Here is a 21,500-nt window from a genome sequence, read left to right on the forward strand (position 1 = left end):
TATATATATGAAATGTAAAGCACAGCTGGACAAAACAAGCAAGCAAGCGACCAAGCAACCAATATCTAATCAATATTTATGTTGGTCATTAATCAATAGAGATTATGTAAACATCTCATTATTTTTCAACTTGCAGAATGTACGTGTCGTTATGGTGAGTGTGACAGTGGCATTAATGGCAATGGACAATGTAAGAAATCTAGTTGCCAAGTAGGATTTAAAGGACGAAATTGTGATAGACAAATAACCAGTTGCAATGGGAAAGTTTCTGTATGTCTAGCAGTCACTGAATGTCTTGAAAATAATGAAATCAGGTTTGTATTCATTACACATTTTATCTCTCCTTTTCTCTTTTAAATTTAGATACTCTTATCCCATTGATTTCAAATTGTAGCACAAGGCCAGCAATTTTGAGGGAGTAGGCAAGTCGAACATTGATCCCAGTGTTCAACTGGTACTTATTTTATTGACCCCAAAAGGATTAAAGGCTAAGTCAACCTCAGGAGAACTTGAACTCAGAATGTAAAGACAGGCAAAATGACACTAAGTATTTTTCCCAGCATGCTAACAATTCAGTCAGCTTCCTGTCTTCCTGTCAATTACTGGTCGAGACACTGTGTCCCATTTTGTTACCATATTTCTGTTGAGATGTTTTGTGTTTCTTTCAATTAATTTTAAATATAACAAAGAATTTAGTAAAATAACTTAGTTATTAAGCTAATGATGTTAAGAACATAAATTGTGATTAAGGTTTGCTGGAAGATTTTAACTGAGAACTTATGAAAACAAGACATTTGTACACAGAGCCAGAGGTGGTTTGAGCCAAGTTGGTATCAAACGGGTTAAATTAATCATTTGTTAACCCTTTTGTCACCATTTTTCTGTTGAGATGTCCTGTGTTTCTTTCAATTAATTTTAAATATAACAAAGAATTTAGTAAAATAACTTACTACAGATGCCACTGTCTGTTTTAGCATGGTTTCTACAGATGGACGTCCTTCCTAACACCAACCACTTTATAGAGTGTTTTGGGTGCTTTTTTTATGTGGCACCATCACCAACAGGGTTGCCAAGTATCTAGCAAGACAAACTCTCCCTCTACTGGGAGGTGGGGAGAAGTATTGATGGGGCGTGGCTTTGTGCCAGTTGAAGAGTACGATATGTCATAGATGGTTATATTTCAATATGTTTCAGATGTTTGTGCTGGCCTGGCTATGAAGGTAATGGAAACCAATGTACAGAGATTGACCCTTGTAAAAATCCAAATATATGTCACGAACAAGTGAGTTGACATCCAAATTTCACTGCTTTATTTATTTCCAATGACCACACCTGAACTTTTAAAATACAGGGTGTCCACAAAGTCTAAGTACATGGGGATTAATGCATACTTTAAGAAATTATTATTTCTTATATTTAATTGTTTATGTTATAATATTATTTACTCCATGTACCCAGACTTTGTGGACACCCTGCAGTTATAGGAAATTCTTGGCATAAACATTTTCGCAATAGGAAAATTTTCCATAATAAATTAAGCTATAGGAAAATTCATCATAAAAATTTGTCATATTCTTTTATTTGTTTCAGTCATTTGACTGTGGCCATGCTGGAGCACTGCCTTTAGTCAAACAAATCGACCCCAAGACTTATTCTTTGCAAACCCAGTGCTTATTCTACTGGTCTGTTTTTCTGAACCACTAAGTTATGGGGATATAAACACACTAACATCGGTTGTCAAGCGATGGTGGAGGAACAAACACAGGCACACAAACATATGCATATATATATATATATATATATATATATATATATATATACACACACGATGAGCTTCTTTCAGTTTCCATCTACCAAATCCACTTACAAGGCTTTGGTCGGCCCGAGGCTATAGTAGAAGACACTTGCCCAAGGTGCCATGCAGTTGGACTGAACCTGAAACCATGTGGTTGGGAAGCAAGCTTCTTACCACACAGCCATTCCTGTGCCTATAGGAACATTCACAGCAAAACGCATGTTATTTGTGCAGCATTGTTTGGAATTGCCATACATTTTAAAAGATCTCATCATGTTTTAATCTGGTGAATTTTCCAGTACAGCAAAATTTCTTATAAGCCCAAAAAATCACTCCATAGTTGCCCACGGGTATATGGTGTAGTGGTTAAGAGCACAGGCTACTAACCCCAAGATTCCGAGTTCAATTCCAGGCAGTGGCCTGATTATCAATAATAGTAATAATAACAATAACATCGAAAAATACCTTAGGAATGAGAATATGGTTCAAAATTTCCCCAATACACCTGATGAAGGTTGGAGGGTATATCAGCCAAAACGTGTTAACAACAAACAAGATGAGGACAAATATCCGTCAAATGTAAATAATATAAATAATGAACAAATTTCCCTACACCAAATTTTCCCCTGACAAAAATGTTTCTGGAAATCACCCCCCCCCTCCAAAAAAAAACAAAAGCTAAAAACAGATGAATAGTGGCAGACGGTTAAAAGAAAAAAAAGCAATGAATAAATGTGAAAAGCTGAATGTGTGTGTGTGTGTGGGGGTGGGGTGCAAATAAATAAAGAATGGTGGTCAAAATTTTGGATCAAACTGGCTTTTGGGAGTGGTGGATAGGTATGTGGAGGGTATATCAGTCAAAAGGTGTTAACAACAAAAATGTGGACAAATATCCGTCAAATGTAAATAATGTAAATAATGAACAAATTTCCCTACAGCAAATTTTCCCCTGACAAAAATGTTTCTGGAAATGTTTTAAAATAATTCATTTCTGTTTGGCATTGTAGGCTACCTGTACGAAGACTGGTCCTGGCAAAAACAATTGCACCTGTAATGAAGGTTGGGTTGGCGATGGCCAATATTGTCATGTGGCACGTATATGTATGCTGCACCGAGACTGCGACCCAAATGCCGAGTGTCAGCTTAGTGGACCAGGTGGTGTAAGTTGCATAAAGTTTATATAAATTCTATCAAAACGGCAAAAGACCAACTCTTTTGCATGAGAAACAATCCAAAGCAAAGCCAAATTTTGGTCAATAGCATAAAACACAGTGGACACAGAATATTTAATTAGTTTTTATCTCTTGTCATTAGTATCATTGCACACATAAGGCTGGTAGAATTGTTAGAACACTGGACGAAATGCTTAGCAGTATTTCGCTTGTCTTTACATTCTGAGTTCAAATTCTGCCGGGGTCAACTTTACCTTTCATCCTTTCAGAGTCAATAAAATAAGTACCAGTTGCATACTGGGTTCGATGTAATCGACTGGTCCCCTCCCAAAATATTTAGTAGAAAGGATTATCATTTTTACTCTTGTTATAGTTAAACTTTGTTTTTATTAATAGTATAAGCACCCATTACACTCTCGGAGTGGCTGGCATTAGGAAGGGTATCCCGCCATAGAAGACCATGCCAAATCAGACTGGAGCTTGGCACAGCCTTCCAGCTTACCAGCCCAGTCAAACCGTCCAACCCATGCCAGCATGGACAATGGATGCTAAATGATGATGATGAGTATATTGTTACAGGAAGAAAATGAAAGAAAAAACATCAAAAGTATAAAAAACCAAATTATCAGAGAAGAAAAAACAAAAACTTATGACTACCACACCAAGGAAATAAAGGAAAAGAAAAAAAGGGGGAGGGATTAAGCAGCAGAAGATGGGGGAGAGTAACGGGTTGTATACCCCAGAATAAATGGGGTGTTTAGTTGTTCCTCACAAACATGATTGCAAAAGTGTTGCCATGGAGAATAGCCATCATCACTCACTGAGGCAGCCACTCCACCTTGCAGGGAAAGAAGCAAGGGAACACATCATTACTATCTCCCAGTTGTTGGTTTAATAACGGCTTTAAATTTTGGTACAAGGCTAACAATTTCAGGAGAGGATTTAGTTGATTATGTTGAGTCCCATTGTTCAAGTAGCACTTATTCTATCGACCCTGAAAGGAGGAAAGGTAAAACCCAACCTTGACGGAATTTGAAGTCAGATTGTAACAGAATAGACAAAGTACCACAAAACATTTTGGTCAGTCAGATAAACCTTCTGCCAACTCGCCCCCGTCACTTGTTAATTTTGATTTAATTTTCTTTCAGTCTGTGTGTATTTGTAAAGATGGTTTCATTGGTGATGGCAAAACTTGTACCCCTGAAAATCCCTGTAAGATCAACAATGGAGGCTGCCATCACAATGTAAGTAAAACTTGAAGAATTTGAAATGTTTCCTTATTACGAGACATCATTGTTTACAGAGTGCATTTTTCAAAACCATATTAACAGATTAATAGTAGTTTCTCCGTAGGCTTGTTATATTGAAATATCAATCAAGTACTGGACAAATGTAACTAGTTTACACACACACACACACACACACACACACACACATGCACACACATACACCCACACATGTACACATGCATAGACACACACACACACACACACACACACACACACACATACACCTTGATGGAATTTGAACTCAGAATGTAAAAATGTAAAGATGGATGAAATGCCACAAAGCATTTTGTATACATAGATACACACACACACACGAAGGGCTTCTTTCAGTTTCCAGGTTAGGTTAAAAATTCCAATACAACAACTGAGTTCAACACAAGACACCTGAAAAAGACTGGAGTGTACAACAGGTGAAACATAATGACAGCAACAATCAAGCTGATGACATCACTCTGATTAATGCAAACAGGTGTACATGATAGAAATTTCTCATCTCACAAATATAGAATTGTACATCTTCCAGTGTTATATCTTTTGGAATCAGGCACTTTGTGAAATGACTGGCATCGGTGAAAGAGAATGTGTATGTCGTCCTGGTTATGTTGGTGAAGGATTATCATGTTTTTCAACAATTATGGGAGAAATACGAAATCAACCGGATCTTTCAGAACTCTCTGATCTGCTCAAGGTAAGTAACTTTCAGAAATAACTTTAAAAACAAAAAAAAATCCAAATGGTGAAACACCAGGCCATTGAGCAGGTGGGATTTTTTTAAACCTTTATATGACACACTCAGTACAGAGTTCATTTAAGCAAATCACCGTCATTGTTGTCATCATCATCATCATCACACACACACACACACACACACACACACATGTACATATAAGCAAAAATGAACTTAGAAAAAAAAACTCAGAAAGGCCTTTGGCATGCATTTGAACAATGTAGACAAATACAAATATATCAAATATCATACAACATAAATTCTTGATTTTTTTCAGAATTACTTCTACCTCTAGAGGATGTGTCATGATTTCCAAATAGCAATTACAACCAGCTCTGTATCCATAACTATCCTCTTATCTCCAGACAATAAACTGGTCCTTTTCCTTAATGGTATGTCTTTGGAGAATTCTTAATTTTTGCGATCATCTCCCCATTGTCTCATATGGAGATAAATTTTGTGATAACAGAGGCACCTAAAGCAAGAAAATCATGGCACATTACCAAGCCATTTGATGTACCTGTGAGTTATGGCTGGTTGAATTTTACCAAACAATGAAACTGGAGGGGAAAAAGTCATCAAATTTGAATTCTAAGTTGTTTCTGGTAACATAGAAATACATTGTTTCTTTGCAGGATGTTACTTATTTCTGGGAAGAAAATGAAAAGTATACGTTTTTAGCTCCTAATAATATTGCTGTACTGAAATTTAAACAGCGTGCATCAGTCTCTTATTGGCAAGAACGATCTAATATCCTTGATTTAATTGCGTGAGTAAAGTCTCTGACATATTTTCTTTTTGTTGCTTTATAAAAAAGATTGTTCTTTTTATTCTTTTATTCATTTACTTGTTTCAGTCATTTGACTGCGACCATGCTGGAGCACTACCTTTTGTTGAACAAATCGACCCCAGAACTTATTCTTTGTAAGCCTAGTACTTAGTCTATCAGTCACTTTTGCTGAATTGCTAATTTATGAGGACATAAGTACACCAGCATCAGTCGTCAAACAATGGTTGGGGGACAAACACAGACACACAAATACATACATACATCTTAATAATACTAAAACTCTAGAAGATGTTTGTTTGTTCCTGAAATATCTTAGAAATAGTATATTTTATCTTAATTTTTTTATCTATATATTTTCATACTTACTTTATGTAGAGCAGTATGAGGTTTTGTGATATTTGGACCTCTATTTATCAATGAAAACGATTAAACACAATTTTTGTTTGTTATTTCTTGACGAAAATAAACATGGCTTCCGTAACATCAACACACATACACATGTACAGAATATACACACATATAATGAATGTCATGGCGTGTGAATCAACACAAACACACGTACGCTACCTCTGACATATACACACACATAATCTTCACGCTCTCTCTTTATTACTCTCTAAGAAAAAAAAAACAGACTTTTTGATGTACACACACTGACATAGAGAAACATCTATTTTGCAGAGATTACTTATTGTTTCATCATTTCAGATTTTATTCTATTTCATTTATTTGACACTTGTAATCTCTTTGTTGTTTTGCTTTAATTTTCTTAATACAACATTACATACAAGAACAAATACTGATCAATTAAGCCATATGGAAAGACACGGGGATCACTTGGTTCACTTGAACTGACTGGATTACCACCACATAAACTTGAATTGAAGAGAGGATCTCCTATAATTTCAATGAGAAACTTAGATCCTCCAAGGCTTTGCAATGGAACATGGATGATTGTACAAGTAATGTACAAGAATCTAATCATAGCAAAGATCAATGTTGGTGCATTAAAAAATGATATTGTCATGATTCCTAAAATTAAATGTAATACATCAGAAGGTGAAGATATACTGTGAATACTTTACTGGGCAACACTGGATAGTAAATCTCGTACATATATATATATATATATATCATCCAAAATGTACAGGTACTATATATCCATCATGGCTGATATTACCAATCAATTTCGCACAAGGAATACAATGGAATGTTAGGTAACAATCCTGACTTATGGACTCTTAGATGACTCACGTATATATATCATCATCATCATCATCCTTTAATGTCCGCTTTCCATGCTGGCATGTGTTGGATGGTTTGACTGGGGACTGGCAAGCCAGGAGGCTGCACCAGGCTCCAATCTGATCTGGAAAGGTCTCTACAGCTGGATGCCCTTCCTAATGCCAACCACTCCGAGAGGGTACTGAGTGCTTTTTACATGCCACTGGCACATATGTATGTATACAAGCATACATACATACATACATACATTCATACATACATATATATGTATATATATAATGAAGAAATAAATATGATAATTATCCCCTTATACAGCACAAATAATTAGCACTCTAATATAGTATCAGGAATATAAAGTCAAGAAAGTGAAAACAAATTTCAAAGGTTAGTGTTCAAAGGTCAGTGTTCAAAGGTCAGCGTTCAATAAAGACTACTTTACTTAGAAACAGTTGAAGGCTTGCAATAAGAAAAAGCATCTGAGGTGACAGGAAAATCTGCCTCACTGACTTCCATCTGATCCATGCAGGTATGGAAATGTAGATGTCAAAAACGCGGGTGATGATGATGATGATGATGATGATGATGATGATGACAATGATGATGAAGATGTTTATACATGCTTCAGATTGATGTTTTAAATGCTTTGCCACAAATGAGAGAATTAATGTCAAGTTTCTGTCCCATGTTTTACAGGTTCCATACTTTAAATGGCAGCTACAGCATGGATACTTTGCAGCAAATGAACCAAGAAGAATTTAAGACATCCATGACAGGTTTCAATGTCATGATCGTCACAAACGAAACAGTAAACAAAATTCTTTAACCTTCGTCATTTTCAGTATTAAATAATTAAAGGAATTACTACTGTTGCTGCTGCTGCTGCTACTACTACTACTAATACTACCACCACCAACACCACCACTACCATCACTGCCACCGCCACCACCACCACCACTCACACACATAAAGACACACCAACACAAAGATACCCACCAACCCACACACACACAAACACACACACATACAAACACATGCACACACACACAAACACAGACACACATACAAACATATGCACACACAAACATATGCACACACAAACACATGCACACACATACAAACACACATACACACACACACACACACACTCACACACACACAAACACACACACACACAAACACACACACTCTCACACACACACACAAACACACATACAAACACACATACACACACACACACACACACACACACACACTCATACACACGCGCACATCATCTAATACCACTGCTTTGTCAACTAAACCTTTCATTCCTGAAGTTCAATAATCAATTCCTGAGTTTTCTGCTCAATTTCCAATCCATCACCCAATAAAATGTTTTAATTTCTAATCAAAACCAATTTACTAATATTCATTGACCTTTTAACATTCCAATATTTCTTTTCTTCTTAAAGGACGTCATGGTGACAACACGAGAAACATCAGCAGTCATGATTCAAACTGATTTACTCTCTAGCAATGGTTACATCCATATAATAGATCAGGTAAGATCAATAATCAATTATACAAATATGATTGATTTTTTCCCCTTCTCAGAAGATTTACATTCATATAATTTTGATGAATTAATCAGTGAAGGTGCATGGTCTAATGTTTAGAGTCCTGTAGAGACAGTCACAGGATTATGGTTTCCATTCTAGCACCAGGCAATGCTTTGTATTCGTTTCATGTTGCTTTGGGATCACTTCAACATCTGACATGTGGCACATCATGCACCAGTATAGGTAGTTCTGTTATTCTTTTACTTGTTTCAATCATTTTGACTGCAGCCATGCTGGAGCACTGCCTTTAGTTGAACAAATCAACCCCAGGACTTATTCTTTGTAAGCCTTGTACTTATCCTATCGGTCTCTTTTGCTGAACTGCTAATTTACGGGGATGTAAACACACCAATGTCAGTTGTCAAGTGATGGTGGTAGGGACAAACACAGACACAAACACACACACACTTATATGTATTTATATATATATATGTGTGTATATATATATCATCGTCATCATCATCATCGTTTAACATCTGTTTTCCATGCTGGCATGGGTTGGACGGTGTGACTGGAGTCTGGGAAGCCAGTGGGCTGCACCAAGCCCCAATCTGATCTGGCAGTGTTTTTGCAGCTGGATGCCCTTCCTAATGCCAACCACTCCAAGAATGTAGTGGGTGCCTTTTACATGCCACTGGCACAGGGGCCAGAGGAGCACACACACACACATACATATATATATATATATATATGATGGGCTTCTTTCAGTTTCCATCTACCAAATCCACTCACAAGGCTTTGATTGGCCTGTGGGTGTAGTAGAAGATGCGTGCCCAAGGTGCCATGCAGTGGGACTGAACCTAGAAGCATGTGGTTGGGAAGCAAACTTCTTACCACACAGCCACTCCTGCACCTATGTTGATTTGATGAAGGGAATGAGCTAATGTACAGCTCTAGCATTTGATCTCTATAAGCAAATCATCTGTGCAGTTTGCTTAGCAAGCAGCTGCAGAACCCTCATCTGTCATTTATGACAAGAGAGTCCACCATGAATTAATCAGGAATATTGGGGAAACATGAATTGACCATTGTTGGCATCAACTATCAAGTGAAAGAAAATATAGTTGAAATTTACAGAAAAACAAAAGACAAAGACAGGTGTATGAACAACAAGCAGGTCTATTAGTTTGACACTCGGGAAAGTGAGAAAGTCTTTTACATTTCAAGCCTAAGCTCTTCAACAGAAAGGAATAAGAGAAAATAAACAGAGAGAGAATAAAAAAACTGGTGGATTTAGTGATCAAGCACATATATTAAAGGTTTGTAGGTATGTGGCACTTTGTTATGCAAACACAATATACTATGAAGTATACTAAATGTTTTTATAAGTCAGTACCAAGTCCTACTGCATCAGCAGTGCTTGTTACATTATTCTTAAGATTATAAAGTTCTATATTTAAGAGATGAGGAATTATGTACATTATTTACATTTGACGAATACTTGTCCTCATCATGTTTGTTGCTACCATGCAATGTGTTTGAACCTGGAGCCATGGGGTTGGGAAGCAAGTTTCTTACCAGACAGCCATGCCTGCACCTATGTGAAATCTTTAAAACTAAATGTTTTCTTCCTTCTCTTTTAGGTTCTGGAACCTTTCCTAGAAAATCAGGAGAGACCATCTCTATCGGAATATTTTTCTGCTCATCCAGAATATTCTACGTTTTCGGAAGCATTGCTAGTAAATATTTTCTGCATCTTTTTCTTTCTTTTTTTTTATTTAGTATTCTACAACTCTATAAAGGTTCATATGTAGACAGGGTAAATAACAACATGGACAGTTGATCCTGGAGTTGACCAGTGATGTGTTCAAATAAACCCACTTTCAAATATCAAATAACCAAACTGGATTACAAACTTTTTAAATAGCAACAAAATAGTTGCTCTTAAACATTGTTTGCCTCACCAGCTGGAAATAGCTACCAAATCTCCCAGACTCACACTCAGTCGTCTTAAAAAAGGAAGAACACAAATGATCATGTAGCTCTACACATAGAGAAAAGCATAGATGGGATGATCATGGCTGGATTGTCTTTCATTATAGATCTGGTCAATCAGGGCTAACTGAAGGCTCAGTAACTGGCATTGTGTTCTTTCAGTTGCTGAGTTGCTTTAACCCTTTTGTTACCATCTTTCTGATAAAATATACTTCCTTTCTAATATGTGTCTTCCCCTGGAAGGGGAGATAATCATTTCTTCAAAATATTTGGCAGGATTAGAAATTTGAATTTGAAATTAATGAATCACAAGGAAAAACATGCAGAGAACTCACATGTTTTATTTTTCGTTTTGTTTACTTTTTATGAAGTTCTTGAAATTTCTGGTCAGTAGTAATCCTATATAGCTGTATTTCATTCTTTTTAGAGATCATCAGCTTGACAAAACCTCAAATCTATTAATTAAATACCATATGAAGCAACACATTTCTTGTAGATGGAAGATAATTACAGTCTGAAAAAATTCATGGAATGTGTGTTTTGCTTTTCAATTAAATTATTAGAATAAAAAACAATTTAGCAAAATAAGTTTGTATTGTCAAGTGGAACAAATTAACATGAGATTTCAAAGGAAGATTATAATTTAGATCATTTTAGGACAGGAAGTTTGTGTCCAGAATAAGAGGCTGAGTCAGGTAGGTTGGTATCAAAAGAGTGGTACCATGCATAATATATTGTTGTTCCTATCTGGTTTCTGATTGAATAAACCCATTCCAGACATGTCCTTTGTTTACAGGCATTAAAGTGTGAATTGAAGGTTTCTAGTGGATCACTAGGGACTCCCACATTGGCTTCCATATTATATGTGTTTTAGAGATTTGTCAATTTCTGTTGTGTATTTTGGACCTCAACAGATCTAAGAATCTACTGCTGTTTAATACCATTGTCATGATCAGTGATGTTACATTTAAAACAGGAATGTCATAAATGCTATCCTATGATATTTAACTCATTTGATACCAATCTAAGACTACCCCTGGTTCTACGATATAGCCTTCCTGTTCTAAAATGGTCTAAATTATAACCTTCCATCAAAATTTCATGTGTGTTCTCCACATCATATAAATAACAACAAAGTTAGTCTATTAAATTCTTCATCATCATCAAAATTAATTGAAATAAAAGCAGTATATTTCAACAGAAATATGGTAACAAAAAGATCTAAAGTGATCTAAATTTAAATCTTCCATCAAAATTTCACTTTTTTTCCAAACACAGTATTTATGCTGACAAGGTTTTTTGATTAAATTCTTCATTATTTTCAAAATTAATTGAAGCAAATTTCAATTAATTTCAATAGAATTATTGGAATAACAGACTTAATAGTTCAAATCTAGTGATAATGACAGATAAAATATTTTGACTTTTTGTTAAAATTGTGATATAATTCTAAAATAATTATTTAAGAAGAACTCATTTTCTTTTGTTTGTGACAGTCTGATTAATTAAAAAAAAGTTTAATAATAACCCTTTAACATTCAGATTATTGCTCTTAAATTTAATGCTTATCTATTGATACCAGTTTTGAATTAATCCTCATTATCTTGTAACTCTGAGATTTTGATGATGTGATTGTTTATTTTTAGAATGAATTTGTAGGGTAAACGTGAAAGGCCTGATCTGACCAGCTTTAAACATAAAACAGGTAGAATATTGGGGCTAGATAGGGTTGGTTTAAATGTAATCCAAAAGTTAAGTTGGCATTTAAATAATATAATATGATGCTTATAAAATAGGATAATGGCTTGGTTGATAAACTGGAGGATATGGATGATTACACCCTGTTTGTGCCTGATAAGAATGTCATGGAGGATTGCAGTCAAAAACTTGTAAGTAAATTCTTTAGGCTTCAAATTTTGTGATTTATTATTTTTTGTTTTGAATTGTGGTTTTGTGGTTAAGAAATTTTGTTCCCAACCATAGAGTTCAGGGTTCAGTTCCACCCCACTGAGTGGCACCTTGGCTATGTGTCATCTACTATGGCCCTGGGCCTACCAATTCTTTGGAAGTGGATTTGGGAGACAGAAGCTGGAAGAAGACCATTGTGTGTGTGTCTGTGTGCGTGTGTGATTATTCAGTATTATTTCAAAATTTCTTACCAATAGGGAAAGAGCTGGTTTCTAATCTAGATCCTTCATTGGGATTTCAACAACAATAACAGGGCATTTTTACATGTATGTGTGTGTATATGTGCAGTATTTAGAGTCAGTGCAGATTTGTATGTTTGTTTATGTGTGTATTCTCATGCATATAGTTGCATGTCTAGACACATGTATATACACTTAAATGATATGTATGTATGCATGTATGTATATATGTACATGTATGTGTATGCATTTGTGTTTGTGAGTGTGTGTGTGTGTGTGTGTATGTGTTAGTGTCTTCTTGATCTGACATTGTGTGACTTTTAAAAGAACATCACTGTCACACCACAAAGGGTGTCCCCCATTTTCAATCTTCCATGAAAACTTATCTGGCCATGAGGAAACATTACCTTACTTGCAAACAGCCGAAGGTTGCACATCGGGTTTGGCTTTTGACCATAGGAAACTCTGCCCTAATGGAGTTTAGTATGACCTGTGCAAGCATGGAAAAGAATAGCTTGAAATGATGGAGATGGTGGAGGTGGTGGTGGTGATGATGATGATGATTATGATAAAAATATATTTGCATATATTACATACTTCTACTGTAGCCCCTTCTCTTATACTGTAACCCCTCATCTCTTAGCATAAATCTGCTACCTGTCTCAGGGCTCATAATCTCACAAACAGCATGGCAACCTTGCTAATGCTGGTGGTATGAAAGAAGAACACCCAGTCCATGCTGTAAAGTGGTTGGTGTTAGGAAAGGTATCTAACAATAGGAACCACACCAATATAGAGAGGAGCACTATGAAGTCCTTGAACCCATCAGATCTTATCCTACCATCAAAATCGTTCTGACTGGAACTATAGCGGCTGTCGTTGGCCATTCAAGTGTGTGTTACTAAATGGAAAAACAGTTAGTATGAATCACTATAGGACATTTTTGTGTATAAATATATTGTTTATTTTTATGTTCACCATTTGTGGTGGGAGCAGATAGTATGATACAAAAACATGTGTGTTTATTTTCAAAGAAAGTTTTGATTTTTGCTTTTGCACTGAAAGAAGTAAGATATAATATTTACATTACAGTATGTATGCATGTGTGTAATGAGAACAGTCATTTTGATAATGTGTGTGTGATAAAATATTTTCGTTTATGAACTATATCTCGTGTCAAAGTGAATAGACATGTGAGTCCACATGGGAGACTTGTGCGTGGAGCTACAGAGAGGACATATGTCTTTGACCAAAAGCTGGCAGGAACTGGTGAACTTCTACAGTGTAGCACTGAATGAGCTAGTGTCTCAGAACGAGGCTACTGTATCAAAGCAAGGCAAGTGTATCAAAGCGAGGCTAGATGCCTCATCGATATATTCATCTGCTGTGCAGATCGACTCACACATTACTATGTAATATGTAGCTCTGCTACAGAACACAGATGCTCGATGACAATGATGATGATGATTGTGTTGGTGATAATGACATCTATACGTTATTATTAGAACATCTGTCATTGTCAATGATGACCAAAGACATCAATTGGGAGAAGAGGAAAGGGAATGATGTGATATGAGCTCAGAAGGCTCTGCCATTGGTTCAGCACTGCTGTTCTGCAAGCACTGAAGGCAAGGAGTCAGCTCTGGACTGGTGCAGTTCACATTTCTTTTTTGTATCCCTGCAATCCTGTTCTGTTCGTAGGAGATGGCCCCTCTGTGGGTGCAGCTTTGCCAGGTAGGGCAGTCTTGGACTTACATTTTCCAGGTGTCAGGATTGACCTCAAAGCTCTCCATGCACACACACACACACACACATGCATATATATGCATGTATAACATCATTTCTGTCTTTTACAGGGTTTTCGTGTTCTCTCTTATTACATCTTACCATTTACCCTGATGTCAGCCTCAATGACCAATGGATTAAAAGTGAAGACCAGCCTGGGGCAGCTCCATCAGCTCATCTTCAGAACTCAAGAACATAAGGTTAGTCTTATACAACAGTAATGCTCATTATAATTTAGGTTTTTAATGAGTTCTCTCTCTCCCACACACCTCATTTTCTCTCTCTCTCACGCACGCACACATCTCATTTTCTCTCTCTTTGTCTCTCCCACACACCTCATTTTCTCTCTCTCTCTCGCACACACACACTTACATCTCATTTTCTCTCTCTTTCTCTCTCCCACACACCTCCTTTTCTCTCTCTCTCTCTCTCACACACACACACACTTACATCTCATTTTCTCTTTCATTAATTTTCTACAAAATTCTTTATCCTCATTTTCTGTTGAATTTTTAAAATAATTTTGAAGGTTGAAATTGTTAAATCATTCAACATATCTACAAAAATAAAATGAGTAATCTTCTGAACTTTTGAAATTTGGATTCCAGAATTTCTTTGGAGGGAAGGTAATGCATGACCCTTTACAGGGACCTCAAAACTGGTACTGCTGAGGGACTGGCCTGCAAACCCTTTGGATCCCACCTCAATGGGATCATCTCTGGCTTACCTAAAAATTCTTCAAGGTGGTGCCCCAGCATGGCCACAGTCCAATGCCCGAAACAAGTAAATGATGAAAGATATAATGAGGTTGATTCATTCAACTAAAAGCCTTCAAGGTGGTGCCCCAGCATGGCCACAGTCCAATGACTGAAACAAGTAAAAGATAAAAGATAAATGCAACAGCGAAAATTTACCATTTTCCCCACTTTTTGTTATTTAGGAATAAATTTGTGAACAGTTTTCAAGGTGAATAAATGTTTGTTTTTGTCAGGTATTTGTGAATGATGTCAGCATTACCTTGATGGATGTCCTCACAGTTGGTGGCATAATTCATATCATTAATGGCTGTCTTGTGCCTGTATTACATCGTTGTGACAATGAAGTTATGGAGACCAACAAGGTTTGTCATGTATTTCACATTATATCATATGTACATAAATACACACTTATATTGCTGTTGTATATTCACACATCGCTGTTGCCAAGCTGTCTCAGCCTTTGCCTTTCCCTTGGATAACATCGGTGGCATGGAGAGGGGAGGCTGTATACACAGGCGACTGTTGGTCTTCTATGAACAGCCTTGCCTGGATGTGTGCCTCAGAGGGGAACTTTCTAGGTTCAATCCCATAGTCATTCACGACTGAAAGGGGTCCTTACCCATTACCCTTCTGGGTCCTTATCCTTTACCCTCACATGTTTGGGGCAGTCATGACTCTGTTAGTGGTCAGCTTCAATTGTAGTAGTAGGCATCTGTCAGTCTCGAGAGGCCATGGATCTGCACCCAAAGAAGTCATGTCAGCAGCTGATGGTGATGCTGCATCTGTTGTGGCTGTACAGGCCCACAAGGAAGTGGCAGTCACGCATACAGTGACTGCATTTGAAGGATCTCTCTGCCAGTGCTGATGATTTTTCCTTCCATCGAGTGCGCATTTCTTTGATGAGGAGTACCTGTTCTTCTTCCACTCTCTTCATTCCCTTTCACAGTATTTTTAATACATACATAGATTAAAAAACAAAACAAAAAAAGCAAATCAAAGGTCCTTCTCAAGCCATAGGCTCATAAGGCCAGTTTCTCAGATTCTGTGGTGTGTACATTCCCCCACCCCCTTGATAAAATGCTGGTTTGTCACAGGATTCCTCATTTTTGTCAGCTGAGGAGAATGCAGCAATGTAGAATTAACACAACGTATTGCCCAGTCCAGGAATTGAAACCTCAATCTTACAATCACCAGACCCTAACCACTAAGCCACATGTCTCCATTATATACATACATACAAATGAATATATCAGATTAAACAAACTACAAAGAGATTTTGGTGGTTTGCATCAACAAGACTTTTTTTTACAAAAATCTGCCATCTAAACTCTTTTTTTTGTTTTTGTGGTATTTGAGCAAAGGTGGGCACCATTAATTGAAAAGTTAACTTTGTTAACTGTTAATCCATTAACCAAAAAGTTAACTCTGATAACTGTTAATGAGTCAATTATTTCCTAATGTAATGGAAGTTATCGATAAACAGTTAACGTTAATTTTTATTATAGAAAGAAAACAGAAAAGGTCAGTTCTTGCTCTAAGACCACCTACAAACACCTCTAAAAAGTGCCAAAACTATAAAATCTGTTAACTTCAATTCAATTGAAATTAATGGAATTTGAACTCAGAACGTAAAGACAAACAAAATATCACTGAGTATTTTGCCCAGCATGCTCTCAGTTCTGCAGCTCACCATATTTTTGATATTAATGAAGAGATATTTGAATAAAGTTTTACTTTTATCAGTGAATTTGGAATCGCCAATAGAGAAGCTATGGTTGTTCTAGTTCAGAAAGCTATTTATGAAAATTTTAGGCGTTAAGCAAATGTTAGAGTTTGGACAGCTCACCACTGCACATACATATGTTTATACACATTAAACAGTATGTATCCAGCCAACGAAAATACAAAAAACAAAAAAATTAGTAGCAAAGAGGTCAGGGAGGGTTTCCCCAAGAGCAGAGGAGGATAGAGGATAGGTGTAGAGGCGAAATTGGGAGACAGGAGAGTAATGTGGTGTAATGACATGTCACATGATTTGACATGAAACATTTCAAATTTCCCCATGTAACGGATTTAGTCAGAGCAATTAAAGATCCCAAAACTATAAATTTATAGTTTTTAAGTTAATTCCAAGTTTTGACTGCATTTTTCAGTTGGTGTAACAAGAAGTTAACTTCGAAAAAATATGGAAACATTTGTGGGCATGTCTAAGGTGCTGAATAGCCTGGCACTGTACCATGATAGAAGGTTGTGATTTGAGCATGAGTTGGCTACTATTTGTAGCAGTTCAAGTGGCCACGTAGAAGCTACCCCTCCCTCCAGATCACAAGTGATATCTTGCTGTTGATATATACAGATTGCTACTTTACTTCTTGTTATAATATTCCTCCTATCCATTTTCTCTGTTCCTTATTCTCAGGAGGGTCTTGGGGGTAGAGTCTTCAGGCACCTCCTTCATAATCAGAAGCATTCTGACTAGATTCCCAAACATAACCAAATAAGACAATGGATATTATCCAGCCACTTCATTCTTAATCTACTCCTAAGTCTTCTGCCAGTTGGTTCAGCTTGAAGAGTCCAGTTTGTGAGTCATTCCTGTGACATTCTAACCACATAACTGAAGTATCAAAGCCATGACCTCTCAATGTCATGAAGTAGTGGCTCACCTTGAAGAGAGACTCCCTGATCTCTGATCTCTGAGATGTACACCTTGTCAAGTAATGTTGCTGTCATAATACTCCAAATAATATTTATGAGGCAATATCTAATCTGACATTACTTTCTTCACTTTAAATCATGAGATTTCCTATAGCTCTTCAGACACCCTTGAGTTCTGTCGATTTTTCAAGGAAAGGAATTTATTGGAGTAAAGATTATTTGCCAACATAACATGGTAGTCCTGGTTTAGGACGAATGTTGCTGTAATTCAGCCCCAGGAGACATCGTTTCTAGCTGGCGCTGGCTATATGACATGATCTGTGTCCTTATATTTTCGAACAAGGGAATCTAGCACCCCCACTATATATAAGGACACAAATCGTGTCGTATAGCCAGCTGGAGACGATGTCTCCTGGGGTTGAATTACAGCAACATTAGTCCTAAACCAGGACTGCCATGTTATGTTGGCAAATAATCTTTACTTGAAGGTACTGTTACTGAATATCTCTCATTGTGAGATTTACAAATAGTAATTTTCTAAGGAATTCATTGTATTCAAGTTTTCCTTGTCTTTTCTTCTGTCCTGAATCTTTTATCTTACACCATCACACCATCATGAAGGCATGTAGCCTTGTGATAGGGTGTTGTACTCACATTTACAAGATCATTGATTTTGATTCCTAGACTGGGAGGTCCGTTGTATCCACGAGTAAATCACTTTATTTCCCATTGCTCCAGTCCACTCAGCTGTAGATGGGTCACCCTACAATGGACTGGCATCCTGAACAGGGTGGGAAATGTTGTGATCTTGGCCACTTATATATGCCAAAGAAACCAGATAACTAGCCCTATGAGTCCAAGGACTTGTGGATAGTAAAGTCCAGGGGACCTGCTTGCATCACGCCATCTCTTTCTTTTACATCCTCTCCTTACTTGATCAAATATCAAGCAACTTGTAACCTTCAGCTAAATTTGCTACATTAATGATATTTCTCTTTTAGACTTCTTGTATATCCTGCGATGAAGAATTCACTTGTCCACCAGAATATCATAAAGTAGCTGTATTAAAACATGTTTGCAGTTATAAAACCCCAGAGGGAGAATTACTAGGATGTACAGCACTGTGTCGAAGGCTTAAAGTTGTAAGTTATTTCTCCTTAACCATTTTGACACTAACACATTTAAGATCACCCTCAGTCCAGTGACACAAACTTCATGTTATAAAGTGTTTTGAATAAAAAAACAAAACTATCAAAATTTTATGTTACTTTATGTTCCAGACAACCAGCTTAATAATTCTTTCTAATTTTGACTCAAGGCCAGCAATTTTGAGGGGAGGGAGCAATTATATATGTCAACCTCAGTACTTTATCATCATCATTTAATGTCTGTTTTCCATGCTGGCATGGGTTGGATGGTTTGACTGAGACTGGCAAGCCAGGAGGCTGCACCAAGCTCCAATCTGATTTGGCAAAGTTTCTACAGCTGGATGCCCTTCCTAATGCCAAGCACTCTGAGAGTGTAGTGGGTGCTTTTTATGTGCCACTAGTACAGGGGCCAGTCGGGCAGCACTGGCATCAGCCATGCTGAAATGGCGCATTTTACGTGCCACCAGCATGGGGGCCAGTTGGGTGGCACTGGCATCGACTATGCTCAAATGGTGTTTTTTACGTACCACCAGCATGATAGCCAGAAAGGCAAAGTTGATCTCAGTGAAATTTGAACTCAGAACGTAAAGGCAGAAAAGATGCCACTAAGTAGTTTGTCTGCTATGCTAATCAGTCTCCCAGCTCACTGCCTTGCACCACTTTTATAACAACAAAGGACATTTACTAAATTATTTATTATTTTTGAAATAATTACAACAAAGGCATTGTATTTTAGCAAAAAACATGGTAAGAAAAGGATTACTGCTGTAATCCACCAGGCAATCCATCGAGAGGGATTGAATACACGACCAACAAACTTTGAACCCTCCCTGAAGAGGCTCCTAACTAAAAATGAACCAATAAAAAACAGCATCATACACAACTGCTTGATTGATGTTGAAAATATATGTCTATGATCTTATGTGGTGTATAAAATCACATGTGGTAAATGCAATGAATTTTACATCAGAAATACCATATGTATATACGTATAGCCACAGCTATGATGACATACTCTTTTTTCCCCCCTTTGGTCCAGAATGATAATATCTGGTTGATTGCATGAAGTTTGTTATCAGTCTGTACAGTAAAATTACTTAAGACTTTAAACTGATTGTTCTCTATTACACTCTCTATTTGATGTTGACACTATTTTCTTCTTACTCTTAATCTTCTTTTCCACCGTACGTTTCAGTGAAGTGCCATAACTACACAGTGGTGTTTGCATCTATATTCCTCTGTGCCAAAGGACTATAAGACCTTACGTGCAGAACAGATTCCTCTTTTTCATTCTTACTCTGCACTCAGCACTTTCTGTGCTTTCATCTATTTTTGCCGAAATGGCATTCGTCTGCAATGATTGGCTTTGAGTGACCTTTATTTCTCTTTAACTGTTTCTCCTTCTGTTTCTTTCTAATGTTCTCCATTCTTCATCCATCATCATCATCATCATCATCATCATCATCATCATCATCATCATCATCATCATCATTATTATTATTATTATTCAGTAGTTTTATTTTTATAGCGTGCTTTCACTTCACTACTGAGCGCAGCTCTGTGTGCCTTGGGTACGTGCTGTGGTTTGCTGTGATGCTCTTATGGTTACTGTATTTTATTATTATTATTATTATTATTATTATTATATGAAAAACTCACAGCTTATTTTGCTGGGTATGATGAAAAGTGTCATCTGTCCACAGCCCGCAGACTGAGGTGACACTTCTTTACTGGTCATGCTTCAAGAACCCTTTAAAGAATTCCTGCAGTCCCAAGCAATGCTGACTTTTGTAGGTGTTCTACCTTCACATTTGTACTGATCTTTTTCAGCCATGTTGGTAGTTGAGTGCTGATACTTCCAAGTGCACCAATTACTATTGGTAACACGTCTACTCTCTTCTTTGACCACAACCTTCGTATTTCCCACTTCAATTCGTCATAGTTGTTTATTTCTTCTTCTTCTTTCACATTGATCCTGTTGTCTCTGGGGCATGCTATGTCGATTATCATACATGTTCTTACCATCATCATCATCATTATTATTATTATTATTATTATTATTATTATTATTATTATTATTATTATCATTATCATCAATGTTATTTCCAGACACCAGCCTGTTGTTATGGATATTATGGACCTGAATGCGACGGTAAGTAAATCAAAGATGCATTTCTTTAAATAAGAGCTTTAGAGCATCAAATGAAAATCATGTGGCGTGCATGGTAGTATATCTGTTCATGTATGTGTGTGTGTGTGTGTGTGTGTGTATATATATGTATGCAAGTATGTATGTGTGTGTGTGTGTGTATACATATATATATATATATATAAGCAATGTTAATTCTCTAAATGAAGTATTAACAGTAACTGCACGATAAAGTGTAGTATATTGCCACTTAAGTGTGGCTGACCCCTAGGGGTGGATGTTACTGTTGCTTTTATATATATAT

General features: G+C 36.8%; 1 protein-coding gene across 1 annotated transcript in view; it reads left to right on the forward strand.

Moving 5' to 3' along the window:
- LOC106871609 (stabilin-2) overlaps nt 1–21,500 on the forward strand; it is a 68,702-nt gene that overhangs the window by 33,210 nt on the left and 13,992 nt on the right. The window contains exons 19-32 of the mRNA XM_052973009.1: nt 137–314; nt 1,195–1,282; nt 2,803–2,955; nt 4,116–4,211; nt 4,801–4,944; nt 5,619–5,752; nt 7,712–7,823; nt 8,470–8,559; nt 10,200–10,295; nt 12,348–12,440; nt 14,555–14,683; nt 15,475–15,603; nt 18,901–19,041; nt 21,157–21,199. Of these exons, the coding sequence (XP_052828969.1) occupies nt 137–314; nt 1,195–1,282; nt 2,803–2,955; nt 4,116–4,211; nt 4,801–4,944; nt 5,619–5,752; nt 7,712–7,823; nt 8,470–8,559; nt 10,200–10,295; nt 12,348–12,440; nt 14,555–14,683; nt 15,475–15,603; nt 18,901–19,041; nt 21,157–21,199 (1,626 nt within the window). The remainder of the gene's footprint in view (nt 1–136; nt 315–1,194; nt 1,283–2,802; nt 2,956–4,115; nt 4,212–4,800; nt 4,945–5,618; nt 5,753–7,711; nt 7,824–8,469; nt 8,560–10,199; nt 10,296–12,347; nt 12,441–14,554; nt 14,684–15,474; nt 15,604–18,900; nt 19,042–21,156; nt 21,200–21,500) is intronic.

The sequence above is a fragment of the Octopus bimaculoides genome, chromosome 1 (assembly GCF_001194135.2).
Source record: "Octopus bimaculoides isolate UCB-OBI-ISO-001 chromosome 1, ASM119413v2, whole genome shotgun sequence".
In the NCBI taxonomy this organism is placed as follows: domain Eukaryota; kingdom Metazoa; phylum Mollusca; class Cephalopoda; order Octopoda; family Octopodidae; genus Octopus; species Octopus bimaculoides.